We start from the raw sequence: 14,220 nt of genomic DNA, 5'->3' as shown, positions 1-14,220 counted from the left end.
TGTCTCAATAAACGTTCCTGGACTTGTGATTGTTTTATAAAGGATATGTTTCTGTGTGTGGATTTATTTAGTGTTTTACGTATGAGAAGACACATATTGTATAAATAGAATATATTTAATCTACTGTTATTAGGCCAGTTAGTTGATATACTACGTTTGTCATATATACATTTCAAACACGTATACATACTTTTAGATATTTAAAGAAATGCTTAATTTTAAAAGCGTATACCTAAATACTTTGTGTGTCGTACTCCATAATGATATGATTACAATGACGCTTAGTTGATGCACAACGGATCGCATTATATTTTCAACCACGGTATTGAGGTACGATGTTTGAAAGTTTCGTATCGTAGGATTTGTATCTTTGAATGTCATACAAAAATGTAATATTAATGAAGTCGTAATACACAGAGTAATAATGTTAGACACAGAGGTACCTACTTATGTAATACGAGTCAAAGCAGCCAGTGTGAGAATAAAATGTGTTTATTACAGTCGCTCAGCTTTAAAACCCATCGATTTTCAAAATTCTTTCACTAATAGAATGCTACATTTAAAAAAATAACACGTATACATTATTTATTTATTATTTGCAAGGTGACAGACTCAAATTGCAGGCATCAGGTCGCGGAGCGCAGCGTTAGATGTTGGCGCAGCTATGCAGTACAGAGCTTTCGTAACTTTACAATATACTTATATGTAGACAGCAAGCACATCAAGTTACCATTAACTGTGTATCTCTAACATTAGAACTCAAGACGGGATATTTACCATGTGTATTTATGTCTATGAGTTTCCAATATTTCAGCACGGTTGCAAGCGCCATGATCACATGAACTGAACTGATGAACTGTTCATCCGTGATCATGTAAATAAACATGGTAAATATTCCGTCTTAATTTCTAATGTTAGTGTTAGCAGGGTTAGTGACCATGTCAGTCTAAAAACTGTGTATCTGTATATATTCTTTATAGCAGACAGCAAAGTAGACGGATCATAGTAATTTATGCCAGTTTGACTATATAATGGCTTCTATTGGCTTAAGATGTAAAATTATAAATAAATAATCACCTAAAGTTAAACACTAGAATACTTACAAGTGCATTGTTCGGCTGAGTTAGGGAATTAAGGATTGAGGATAAAGGGTTAAGGATTTTGGGAATGGAAGGGTTTCTGGCTACTTTATTGTTTGGAAATATGGTTTGAAATCTATTGAAGAAATTCTACAGATTGAACAAACGTCACTAAAAGCTTCAATCCGCTTCATCGCCAGCCATATAACGTCTATGGTAATCAGTACAATATTTAACCCCTTTTATACATACATACCTGTTTTAAAAAAATACTTAACCTTGAAGTGTGGACTGCATTTTTATGAACACCAACGTCTGTGCATTTGACATGGTCTCACAGGTCCCTGTATGCATATATTTTTTGGGGAGTTCGATATAAAATCGCTAGCAATAAAATAACATGCTTAAAGGTACATTCAGAATTTATTTCAGAAATTTAAAGAATCAACGTCACAATTTTATCTGTTGAAACCGTGAAACTTATTCTTACGATAAAATGGGTCGTTTTTATGTGAATTTAATAAATAGGACCCTAAATACAAGTAAGATAATATTATTATGACCTTTATTAATCACATAAAAATAAAAAGTGTTTTTGCGGCGGCTCAACCGCTAGCAATATATGTTAGTATTTTTTAATTTATTTGTAATACATTTCATTTTATGTTTCTTATATAAATAACATTAAGAGAGTCCTTACCCCCTTGGCGCCCCAAGGAATCTAATTGGTATAAATATATTATCTTCTATAAATGGTCTGTATACCAAATCACCATTTTCATTTTTTAGTTCTATCAATGGCACCATACCATCATAACTCACAATAGTGGCTTGGAGACTTCTTTTAAATAAGATATATTCATGGTAATATTTTGATAAAACACTGAATTCTATGTCGGGGTTTAAACGCATGCCGTACAATTTTGCGAACATGCAGGCAGGAGCAAGCTGGATCCATTTTACTTTAATCTCTCTCACATCAGTTACCGGGAGGACTTCGATGTTACCATAATCAACATACAAGACTTTAATCAGACCTTTTGCCTTGCTATATCGCAAAACCGATGCGCGGTACCATAAACCGTCTTCTGGATATATAGCGATACATGGTTTGTACTGAAATAAGTACGTCTCATTCAGCGGTGATAGCTTCATGGCTTTATCCTGGATCTCTACGAGCATATCATCATACACCTTAGATGTTTCGTCATCCCAGAAAATAGTAAGTGAGAAGTAAAATCCTTCAAAAATAACACTTACATGACACATGTAATCATCTTCAGGATGTGGTGGGTATGTAAGATACATTTCATTGTTTCCCGGCTCCTCGTCTTCCGTTGGACTTTCATCTGAGGAATCTTGACTGGATGGGTCAGCGGTATTTGGATCATTAGCTACAGAATCCCCCGGTCCGGGATCACTATCAGTTGAATTATCTTGGAGTATTTCTGGTTCCTTGGATATTCTGTAATAAAATATATAATTTTAAGATACACACACATAGTAAATAATTTTGATATACCGAATTGAAATGTGACGTCATTTCGAGAAACGTTTTGTATGTAGAAATGACGTTTTTGCTCCGACTCCTAAAATTTGATTCGTTATATCTTAGTATTGTTATCTTACATGACAAAATATAAATATACGTGTTTATTTATTTTTCATACCTAACTAACGCACTAATTCGATTTTTAATTTTCATACCCCGTCATCATCCCTATTATTAGACAGAGATAAATTTTGTGTCCATCAATTAATTTTGTCCAAAGCTTGAATAAACAATGCCACGATCTTTCGCTTTTTGAAATCCATACTTGATGTGTAAAATTACAAATCGTTGTTGTTTGAAAACACTTACGTCGGCGACGCGGTGACCTCCTTGCAATCCTGAGGTTCTAGTGGCAAGCTCTCAGTATTGGAAGTACTGGGATCTTCTTTAGCAAGGTTACTGTTATCTTTATCTTCAAGGGAGGCATCCTCCGAATATTTGGCATTTTTATCGCTTGGAACCTGGGTAAAAAACAAAAACAATAACTTAATCAAAATACGTTAATCTTGAGCAACATCTACGGAAGAAAAGTCATTATAATGGTACACGGAGCAACATTAATTATATATTATATTATTAATAGCTATAAATTGTGAATGTTAAACGTGTCTGTATTTAGTTATTTAGTTCATGTTTCCTTACTTATTAGACATGATAACACATATAAAATAAATTATTTAGCTTTATTCACTACCCTTTTCTTTTATAGACTGATTTTATTATACAGAAAACAAATAAAAATACAAAATAAAATACATAGAAAAACAACGTAGTAAAGGAAATAAAAACTTTAAGCTAGAATCGAACCCACATCGTTGTATTAGAACGACGATTAAAACCGGCTCATTAACAAATCGTCAACGAGCACTACGTCTCGTTATGTGAAAATTAATAAAAAAAACAACGTCTCGCCTTTTATCCCCGAAGGGGTAGGCAGAGGTGCTCATTACGACACGTAATGCCGCTATACAATGTACACCCACTTTTCATCATTTGTGTTATAAAGTCCATATAATAGGGGATGAGCCTATTGCCATATACTGGACACAATTCCAGGTCCGTGCTACCACTGAGAAATTTTCGAAAAACCGAAAACACCCCAGTAATATACTTTGCCCGACCCGGAAATCGAACCCGAGACCCCTTGTTCGCACTTGCGACCCCTCGACCAACAAAGCAGTCTATTATTATTATGTGAAAATCAAAAATCGTTTGTAAATATTTTTAACCTTACCCATGTATGTAAATATAATATATAGTATATATTATGTGTCCATTACGCACACATTGGTATATAGTATATACCAATGTGTGCGTAATGGACAAACATTTTTATGCACATTACTATGAAATACCCACACATGTATTGTATAGCGATAGTTGTGTGGGGTGTGTAGTAATGTTGCTTTGTGTGCGTACAAGTACAAACAAAACACCTAAATTAGACGGATTAATTGCATACTGCAATCGATTTGCTTGTCTTAAGGAAATAAATTACGTATTTGTCACTTACGGCTAAAGATGGACCAGGGACGCAGAGTGCCAGCGATTCCACATTCTTAGCTAATAAATCTTCAGCCTCCACATTTTCCGTTGAGTTTACCGGTTCTGTCATTTCTTTCTTCAAGATTGATCTGAATTCTGGAAATATAACATGAATTATAATAAAATGTCGTTTCTTATCTAGATAATGCTTAAACATGAGACATTGAGTTTATTATCCAAAGTAATATACTTACCGAAAGTAATACAGTCTTACGAAAAGAAATGCAAAACTTGTTTGAATGTTCCACGTCAATATTATCGTAAATAGTTACTGCGAAGCCGCGATACGTCTACCTCGGTTGCGACCATCTGACTGACTGAACTATAAAGCTTAGCTTATACAGAGTGTAAACGAAACGCTCCCTAACGCCGCAAACAGGGGACGGTAAAATGGAGGTTTGTTTTCAAAAACATAAGGAATACAATGTTTATTTTATATATTAATCTGAATTGCTTAAGGCTGATGTTGCATGAACAACACTAAACAACGCAAAATAGAAATTGTGGCATTTTTCGAGAGCGTTTCGTTTACAACTTGTATATTATGTGAACGAAGAAAATATACCATGTGGTAATTGCGTGATTACAATAAACAATGGTATTTTTGCTAGTATGGGAATTGTAGGGTTCGATAGAAAGTTATATTTGGAATATTCAAAAGTATTTAAGTTAATTCAGATAATCTTAAGAAACTAGCGTGTCTGACCAAATAGTGAGCGTGGTGAATTGTTATTTAGTTCGTGGTAATTGTTATACTAATTTGACTAAAATTTATTTAAAATAGGTATTATTAATTATATAAAATTCAAAAGTTATAAATAACTAACATAAGTAACATATGGTCAGATATGTCACAATACAAATATATGTAACTGTAACTGTTGAGGTCTACGAAGATCTGTGAGCTTATGTCTACGCACACAGATGCATTGTAATGATGTTTAAATGGATTTATGTGTGTGTGGGTCTGTTAGCCACGTATGAACAGTTTGTGTACAAATATCTAAATAAATAATTTTAAATATTTTAGTATTGGTTTTTTTTATTTATTCCATGTATGTTCATGTTATGTCTATTCTATTGTGTATATATATGTAAAAAAAATAGGTTGATACCTATTTTAAATCGGACCTCAAAAAATAATGTTTAAAGTGATTAAAACTTACATGTATATTTATTGCAGTATAACATACAAATAATACAACAATATTTATTTGTTCATTCATTTATTTATTAAGTATATTTAGGCAAATCGACAATGGACACAAATATACAAAGTATATACAAAATATCAATTAAATATATGCACAGCGTTCAAGTATAATGTGTGGGCCAATTGGCGCAGTAACGTGCCCACAAAATGAAAATATAATGAGTTTAATAAGCAACATAGTAGGACTTCCAAATGTAGCCGTTTTAAATTTCAAGTACATAATGAATAAGGTGACAGAAACTGCTATAGGCTATTTTTCTTATTAATTACTTAAAACTATAAACTACATAATATCTGCCAGAGCAGAGTTGCTGAACTGGAAGCATACAACTATAGTTATCGATAAATACTATGATGAACAACTGTATTATAATCATGTCTTGCTTATATATGTATTTTAAATCTTTGACAAGAGTTTAAGCATAGCAATATGTTCTTTATTACCAAATAAAATATTTTTGTCTATATAATCATCCACTAGTTGAAATTAATTGAACAATCGGATTAAGTCTGGTAAAGTATGACATCCATTCGATTAATATTGAGATCTCATAATTAAAGTAAAACATGGGAGAAGACACATCACAATCTACAGTCTAACATTAAATCTAATAATAATATATAGGTATTAAATACCATTTGATTAGGTACTATTTAATAGCAATTTGAAGGTACAAGTGTTACCACAATCAAATTAACTCACAAAACTAGAATAATAGAAGATTTCTTTTTAAGTATGAGTTATGAAAACCTGTAGTGTTTACAGAATTTCAATATTTTAAAGATGTCCTCAACATTCAATTTGGTATGTACCTATGTGTCTGTAAGCACAGCACAGACAATGAGCTTAGCTAACAACAATGTGAGAATTTAAGTGCAATAACTCTTATACAATTACATAATGAATAAGTCCTATCATAACCGGATTTAATAAATACTTCCATAATTATTCAGATTTAATAAATGCTATCTAATAGTATCTTCAAATCTATTCTATATCTTCAAACTCCTAACTATTGACGAGTTGGACCTTACATAATATCAGTTCATTGATTTTAATTATAATGATTCAGACGCTTGAAAAACTTTATGAACTTTTAAGAATAATCGTGATATGTGCTTATAATTTACGACCACAAATTGCGGCATAATCGATGTGCATCAGTAACATAAACAAGGAGCAAAGCCGACTTGAGGACTTCCTCCTTTTGGGAAGCGATCGGAAATGTTAGAACGGTATACGGTACATAGTTAGATTACAGCTTTAACGCTAGAGTTGCTTATTCAAGTTATTGATAAGTTTCACTTCTAGGTATCAAAGGAAACCGCCACAGACTGGGCCTAGTAGGGCCTAATCCGGAACAAACTTGTGTATAATGGAAATCGATTACTGTAACCAGAAATTGGTAAGACTTGAATTATGCAGGTTGGCCAGTTAAACAATTCTCTGATTGGTGGATCCGTTTACCATCATACGAATGTAATAACACGATAAATTATTATTATAATCTTTTGATAAGTTATTTTATTCGATAGTGACTTATTGCGAGATAGATAATAATCTGATAGACAGTGACATAGTTACAATTCCCAACATGAACGAACGATGGTCAGATTTTGTCGTGAGATTATGTTAGGTTAGATTTTTTAAATGAGAAAAGTAACGATAGTTTTTACCGACTTCAAAACAGGAGGAGGTACTCGGTTCGGCTATTTTACAAAATGTATTCAGTCAAAGTACACTAGCGAATCAATGAAATAAAATGTAAAAATTAAAAGTAAAGCATTAAATTTTTAAATACATAATATTCGATATTGAAAATTCCTTCAATTTACGGTAAGAACATAGGTAAGGGTCGCAAGAAGCGCTGCGCTTTTGACATAACTAATATCTATACATGAGTGCTGCAATGCCATAGTAGTAGTTCATAGAGTGTAATAGCTTAACAACCGAATTTAATTGGTCTCGATATGTACATGATGAGTATACTTACTCAGTATCTGACGTGTCAGCTAAATCTGAATTAAAATTTCTCACACGTGTGAGTGCAAAGTTATTTTTGATTAACGCATTATGTCTCACAACACTTGTTGAACAATTTATAAAAATTTCGCGTTTAATAAATTCGGATTGTAGGCTTTCTCCAGTAATATATTTAAGCTCTACCAACGGCAATGAACCTTCGTAACCCAAAATATGCGCTTTGAAATTTTCCGCTTCAAACAATATTCTTGAGCATTGTTCTACTACAACACTGAGATCCATTTCGGGGTTCAACTGCATGCCAAACATTTTGGCATTCAAACTGGCAGGAGGTATCCACATCCACTCCGAACAAATCTCTCGAGTATCACTTACCGGGATAACATCAGAGTCCCCGTAATCAATATACCTTATTCTAACGAGATTTTTTGCTTGGTTATATTGTAAAATTGAAGCACGATACCAGTGTTGGTCATTTGGGCATAGTGCAATACATGCCTTGTTTTCAAAGACAGTTTGCAATGGTTCCATAATCTTATATTTTATCTGCATGTCTTCATCCATAACGTCATAAAGGCCGAAGACACAAAAATATTTAAATATACCACATTGCAGTGGTAACGTACCAATATCAGTAAGATTTACTAGCATGCATCATACTTCTTTATCTCTTGGCTTTGGGTATACGGGAACTTGGCACTTTCTGTAGGTAGTTCTTGTAGAGTTGTCGTTCTTTGCCTTTGAGCTTACATCTTGTTGGATTATTACTTCTTCGTTCTTTTCAAGTATCCATCCTGTTTTGTATTGTGCTTTATTAATATCTACTAAGTAATCATTGACCCACAAAGACCCATACCTCAGTTCTATTGGTCGGATGCCATTTATTTCTTCACCTACCACTCTTACAAAGCATTTATCGTTTACGTTAAGAAGCGCTCTGCTAAGGAAATCTAAGGTTCCTTTGTCCCATTTCTTTCCTTTGGGACGTATACGATTTAACTCACATTTATGTGATTGCGGTGGGATGTGGCGGAGCGGTGCATATTTTCTTATATTTTCATATGAGCAGCTTTTCACAAAGCCGTAATCTATATAGTGCACCACACATGTGGCGCTTTCTTCATTCACGTGGATTATTCGCCCTCTATAGGGTTTATAGCGAGTTTCTACCACTACGCAAGGTTCTCCTACTATATATTTTCTACGCAAAGCTTTTGGGTCAGGACCTCTATAACGTTTATAAAGCATTAAGTTTAGTTTAGTACGAATAAGGCGCCGTTGTTTATCTAACATAGGGTCATATAAGTACATTATGCCATCGTCATCTATATGCCTGTAATAAGAAAAAATATGAAGATTAAGTACATACACTTTATGAATATATTTTATGTCCAAAGTTTGAAGAAACTTGATATATGATTATTTACAACCTTCCACTTTTAGTACTACATACTTGATGTGTAAAATTACAAACCAATGTAATAGTGGTGAGTTTGGTGTCGACATATTCGATACTTACGTAACCACCGCTTTAAAAGCATTCACGTATAACTCCACTGGTGACATCCAGTCATTGACAATTGTTGGTTTGGCTTCTGTTATGGCAACCTCATGTTTAGCTTCATTGTTGACATTATTGTCATTTGGATCCTGGACACAAGCAAAAAATAATTTCATCAAAATACATATATTTTTTTTTTATGTCAAACAAGATTGAGTGAAACGAAGCCACATAATTGTCCTTGTCGTATAAAGACCCCGATTATTAACTGGATACATTTCTAGCACTAGTAGTACATAATTAAAGTGGTATATTAAGTGCTTTTAATAAATAAAATCTAAAAGCAAGTCTATGGTGTGCAGTGTGGTCTACAATTTTAATAAAATAAAATATGTTCCGACCGAAAGGCTTATGGAGCCTTTCACCACCAAAGTATTCAATGTAATTACAAAAATAAATAAAATATTGAAATATGTAAATAACATTTACATTTTCAATTATCAAAAACACTCACAGCCACACTAGGATGTTCTCCTGTGTCGTGGGCGCTTTATTATAGTACTAATTGCCCTTTGAGTCATTTCAAGACAAATATTCGACATTATAGACAGTGGACCTACTTTGTTATGACGAGTTTATATGTGTAGATTAATTATTACATAAGTACATACATACATACATATCGTCACGCCTTTAATCCTCGAAGGGGTAAGCAGAGGTGCACATTATGGCACGTAATGCCCCTGTGTACAACCCACTTTTCACAATTTATGTTGTAAGTCCCATGTAATTTTGAATGAAAGAATGTAATTAATTAAGAAAGCCTAGTAATTAATCGCCCGACCCGGGAATCGAACCCAAGACCCCTTGCCCGGCAGTCGCACTTGCAACCACTCGGCCAACGAGGCAGTCATGGTTATTACATAAGATTTTCTATTATATGAATGATATGGGCTTCCTAATACTTTGACTGCACGATTGCACGTAGCGGGTTCGATTCCCGCACGGAGCAACTCTTTGTGCGATCTACAAATTGTTGTTTCGGGTCTGGGTGTCATGTGTATGTGACATACAAGTGTATGTTTGTAAACGCACCCACGATACAGGAGAAAATTTAGTATAGGACAACGTTAAAAAAAAGAAACTACACTATTATATTAATGTTGCACAAAAAAATTATAATAACTACTTACACACCAAAACAGAAAATGACTTACATAGTACAAACTTAGATTGTGCAACACTATGTTTTGACGAAATAGGAAACTTATATCTATTACTTACAGCTTGAGCTTCATCAGGGTCGCGGAGATCCAGCTGTTCCATATTCTTAGCCAGAAAATCTTCATCCTTTCTTTCCTCACTCGCCATTTTGTGATAATCAGTTCTTGGGGATGTTCTTGTGAATACTAGAAATAAGACATTCATTTATTAATAAAATAATCAAGTGGGTGTAGTCAACGTATTGTAAAACTTATTGACTATAGAATGATTAGAATGAGTAAAAACAACAGGTTGTAATGATGTTATAACAACTATATAATCATCAGATATATTACATAGTTAGTTAATCAAAAAAACATTTAATATTTTAGTTATATTTTAATCATATTATTATTTAGCTAATAAAATTTTTAAATGGGGTAATTTTATAATTTAGATACTCTATAGTAAGGACACCAGAACCTAATGCTTAGTGTTTTGACTTTCGTAAATTAACTAAAGTAATATAGTCTAAGCGAAAGAAATCCAAAATAGTAAACTTACCGAAAGAAACGTGGAACTTCTGTTCGAGTGTTTTTATGTTATCGGAAATATGATATTCAGGAGGCGCGCGGCGCGGCGCGACGTCCGCGGCGGGTGGGGGAATCTGATCGACTGGCTGAATATATAGGGGTGCCAACGTCCCGGGGGCGAGGGAAGAAAAATACCTCGTTTAGTAAATGTGTAATTACAATAAACAACGGGGTTTGTTACTAAAGTTTTTATTGTATTGTGTGGTATGGGAATGGTAATTGTATGGGTCTTATGAACCTTTATTCGAAATAAATTTGTTTTATTCTTTTATATGTATATTACGAAAAGTTTTATTTTTTCCAACAGATTTCGATTTTGATTCGAAACATGACTGATTCACAAGTGCACATAGCCAGGTATATTCGTAATATATTCGTCGTATTTCTTACTGTACTTCATAAAATTTTATGTTTCAGGGAAATATTAAAAGCAAGTGTTTTCTTTTTTTTTGATATAACAATTAACAAATAGGGATAGATACCTCTAAGGACGTAGAAATATTACATTCTAACAAAGTATCCACTAGTAAATCAGCGCATGACATGTATTGGGGACATTTTTCCGAGTTAGGTAAGTATACAGGGTTAAAGGGTAAGTCGACCTAAATCCTTTAAGACGTGATAGTTTACATCATTCCTGACTGATTTGACCATGGGACCCCATATCCCAAACTTAACCGTTTTCAAATTATCGGCATTTTAACTTTTTTGATAAAATTTCCCATTTTTTGGCTATTTCTCCCTTGTTTTGTCTTTGGTGGCTAAATTTTGTTTTGTTTTTGCTTTTTTGTGTAGTAGATTAGTTGCTTTATTATTTTAAAAACTAAAACTGTAAATAACTGTACCAACTGAGTCGTAGCAGACGATCGAATGTTAAAAGAAATTAATAAATTTGTGATAAGTCGTTTTTCTTTGTGGGATATTTAAAAAAAAGTCTATGACAACTGTGCTGCAAATGTGCGTTAAAATATCTACAATTCTTCAGCTTTCTGATAAGGTATAACATAATAGGGAATAATTTGAATTCTTTGCCAAAACATTGATGAAGTACTAACGGGTGTCCCAAAATTAACGCAAGATTTGAATTTGCCCCCATTTGTGCAGTGAAGGGTTGGCAACCCTGAAAAAAAAGCAATTCGACATCTAACAGTATAGGGTTATTAAAAATGGAGCGTTACACGATAGAACAACGTGTCTTCATGATTAAAAAATATTTTAAAGACATTTCCAGGTCGTGTACTCTCTCGTTTCGGTGATCAAAATTGGCCTCTTAGATCGTGTGATTTAACACCATTAGACTTCTTTTTATGGGGTTATTTGAAATCACAAGTATGTCAACAAGTCCACAACCCGTGCATTAAAGAAGGAGATTCAACGCTGCATCAACGAAATTCAGCCACATTTATGCAGAATGGTCATGGCAAATTTCAACAAAGCCGTGGAGGCCATTTGTCCGATGTGCTATTCCATATACAATGTGATAGGTGTGGGACTTCTAACCCGTTAAGGCTGAGTACTACATCTAATTTTATTGACAAAAAAGTAATATGGGGGTTTGAAACCCCAATTGAAAATATTGAAAAATAGCGATTTTTTCGGTAAAGATTATTCAGAAATTATTTTTTTTCTCACCAAAACATTATCAAACATATGAAAAAAGTAATGAATTAGTTAGCCAAGGTTATTAGCTACCGTTTGTCGTTTTTTTTTTTTGTTTCTACGACGCATACAGCCTTTGATATCACATAAAGTAAGAAAAATATTAAAATAGCCATAATTTTTAGGGGGAGGGGATTCGACCCCTTCGACCCCCGACTTTTGTCCATAAAATTAGATGTAGTACTCAGCCTTAACGGGTTAGAAGTCCGAACCCTATCACATTGTATAACCCTATCCTATGTACTTTACGAGTCAATAAAAATATAACTATCAAAAGACTAAAAATGGCGTTTTCTATTTAATTCAAATCTTGCGTTAATTTTGGGACACCCTATACAAGGTAGTAATAAGAATATCGATATTTAAGCTTCAAATTTAACTTGAGTCAGATAACAAAATAAAACAATCGAAATAGGTAACAAATGAGGTTTATTTTTACAGTACATGTTCCACATGTCCGCCCCTGTTTCGCACTAATACATGCATTCTATGTCGTAGGCCACTTTTTACCACACCAGTCGTTAAACCTCTTCTTATTTCATTAGCGGCATCAATTATTTTTTGTCTCAAAACATCAATATTTTGTATTGGGTTCGGTTCATTATACACCAAACTTTTCATGTGCCCTCACACATAAAAATCCATAGGGGTCAGGTCTGGACTTCTAGCTGGCCACGGTACAGGTCCGCCTCTCCCGATCCACTTATTGGGATAATTAGTGTCCAGTGCGGGCCTGCGGACGGCGAGCAAGGGTAGCTCACCGCCCGAACAGAACCAGACCCGTGCGTGCGGCGCGTAGCGTTCCGCGCGCGCCTCAAAGAGTCATCAGACCACCACAGATGGGGTCCAGTAGGGCTGATGCCTGATCCGGAGCTGCGGACTACCTAGCGGGTTTACCGGGGCTCCGGCTCGAAAAGCAGGAGAAGGAACAGGGTGGTTTTTAGTCAGTAAGAGTCTGACACTCCCTCTCGCCTCGCCCAAGGTGGGAGAAGTCATTGGATGATTTTCCCCACTCAAAAAAAAGCCACTCCCTGACACTCCTTCTGAAGTGAAGTGAACCAGTTTGTTTTATTTTGTTATCTGACTCAAGTTAAATTTGAAGCTTAAATATCGATATTCTTATTACTACCTTGTAGTACTTCATCAATGTTTTGGCAAAGAATTCAAATTATTCCCTATCATGTTATACCTTATCAGAAAGCTGAAGAATTGTAGATATTTTAACGCACATTTGCAGCACAGTTGTCATAGACTTTTTTTAAAATATCCCACAAAGAAAAACAACTTATCACAAATTTATTTATTTCTTTTAACATTCGATCGTCTGCTACGACTCAGTTGGTACAGTTATTTACAGTTTTAGTTTTTAAAATAATAAAGCAATTAATCTACTACACAAAAAAGCAAAAACAAAACAAAATTTAGCCACCAAAGACAAAACAAGGGAGAAATAGCCAAAAAATGGGAAATTTTATCAAAAAAGTTAAAATGCCGATAATTTGAAAACGGTTAAGTTTGGGATATGGGGTCCCATGGTCAAATCAGTCAGGAATGATGTAAACTATCACGTCTTAAAGGATTTAGGTCGACTTATCCTTTAACCCTGTATATACTTTCTGAGATTATTTAGACACCATTTACAAACGGTGTGGAAACCCGGGCTTGTAATTTCTAATTATAAGTGTGAAATTGCCAACCTTCATTAAGCAAGCGTCGTGATTAATGCTCAAACCTTCTTCATCAAAGAAGAGGCCTTTGGTAAGCAGTGGCCACTTATAGGCTGTTGATGTGTGATGTTACCTACGAATGCGATAGGTTGTAGGGGTAGGAAAAACCAGCAGTGAGTTAATCATCTACATGACCAAGCGACGACACAATCATTATATTATCT

General features: G+C 34.2%; 2 protein-coding genes across 2 annotated transcripts; both read right to left on the bottom strand.

The window, feature by feature from the left end:
• Positions 1 to 1,559: 1,559 nt before the first annotated feature.
• LOC118267409 (tudor domain-containing protein 6) lies at positions 1,560 to 4,702 on the bottom strand. Its single transcript, XM_035581383.2, has 4 exons — positions 4,371 to 4,702; positions 4,145 to 4,272; positions 2,941 to 3,092; positions 1,560 to 2,544 (listed from the first exon to the last, which is right to left on the bottom strand). Exons 2-4 carry the CDS (start codon positions 4,244 to 4,246, stop codon positions 1,776 to 1,778), a joined length of 1,023 nt encoding a protein of 340 aa, XP_035437276.2. The 5' UTR covers positions 4,247 to 4,272; positions 4,371 to 4,702; the 3' UTR covers positions 1,560 to 1,775.
• Positions 4,703 to 5,385: 683 nt separating this feature from the next.
• LOC118267396 (uncharacterized) lies at positions 5,386 to 11,716 on the bottom strand. The gene is made up of 4 exons (XM_035581352.2): positions 10,642 to 11,716; positions 10,159 to 10,283; positions 8,893 to 9,023; positions 5,386 to 8,706 (listed from the first exon to the last, which is right to left on the bottom strand). The coding sequence occupies exons 2-4, from the start codon at positions 10,243 to 10,245 to the stop codon at positions 8,028 to 8,030; spliced, it is 897 nt and encodes a 298-aa protein (XP_035437245.2). The 5' UTR covers positions 10,246 to 10,283; positions 10,642 to 11,716; the 3' UTR covers positions 5,386 to 8,027.
• Between the last annotated feature and the right edge of the window lie 2,504 nt (positions 11,717 to 14,220).

The sequence above is a fragment of the Spodoptera frugiperda genome, chromosome 25, assembly GCF_023101765.2.
Source record: "Spodoptera frugiperda isolate SF20-4 chromosome 25, AGI-APGP_CSIRO_Sfru_2.0, whole genome shotgun sequence".
NCBI lineage: Eukaryota > Metazoa > Arthropoda > Insecta > Lepidoptera > Noctuidae > Spodoptera > Spodoptera frugiperda.
This window is presented reverse-complemented; position numbering and strand designations above follow the sequence as displayed.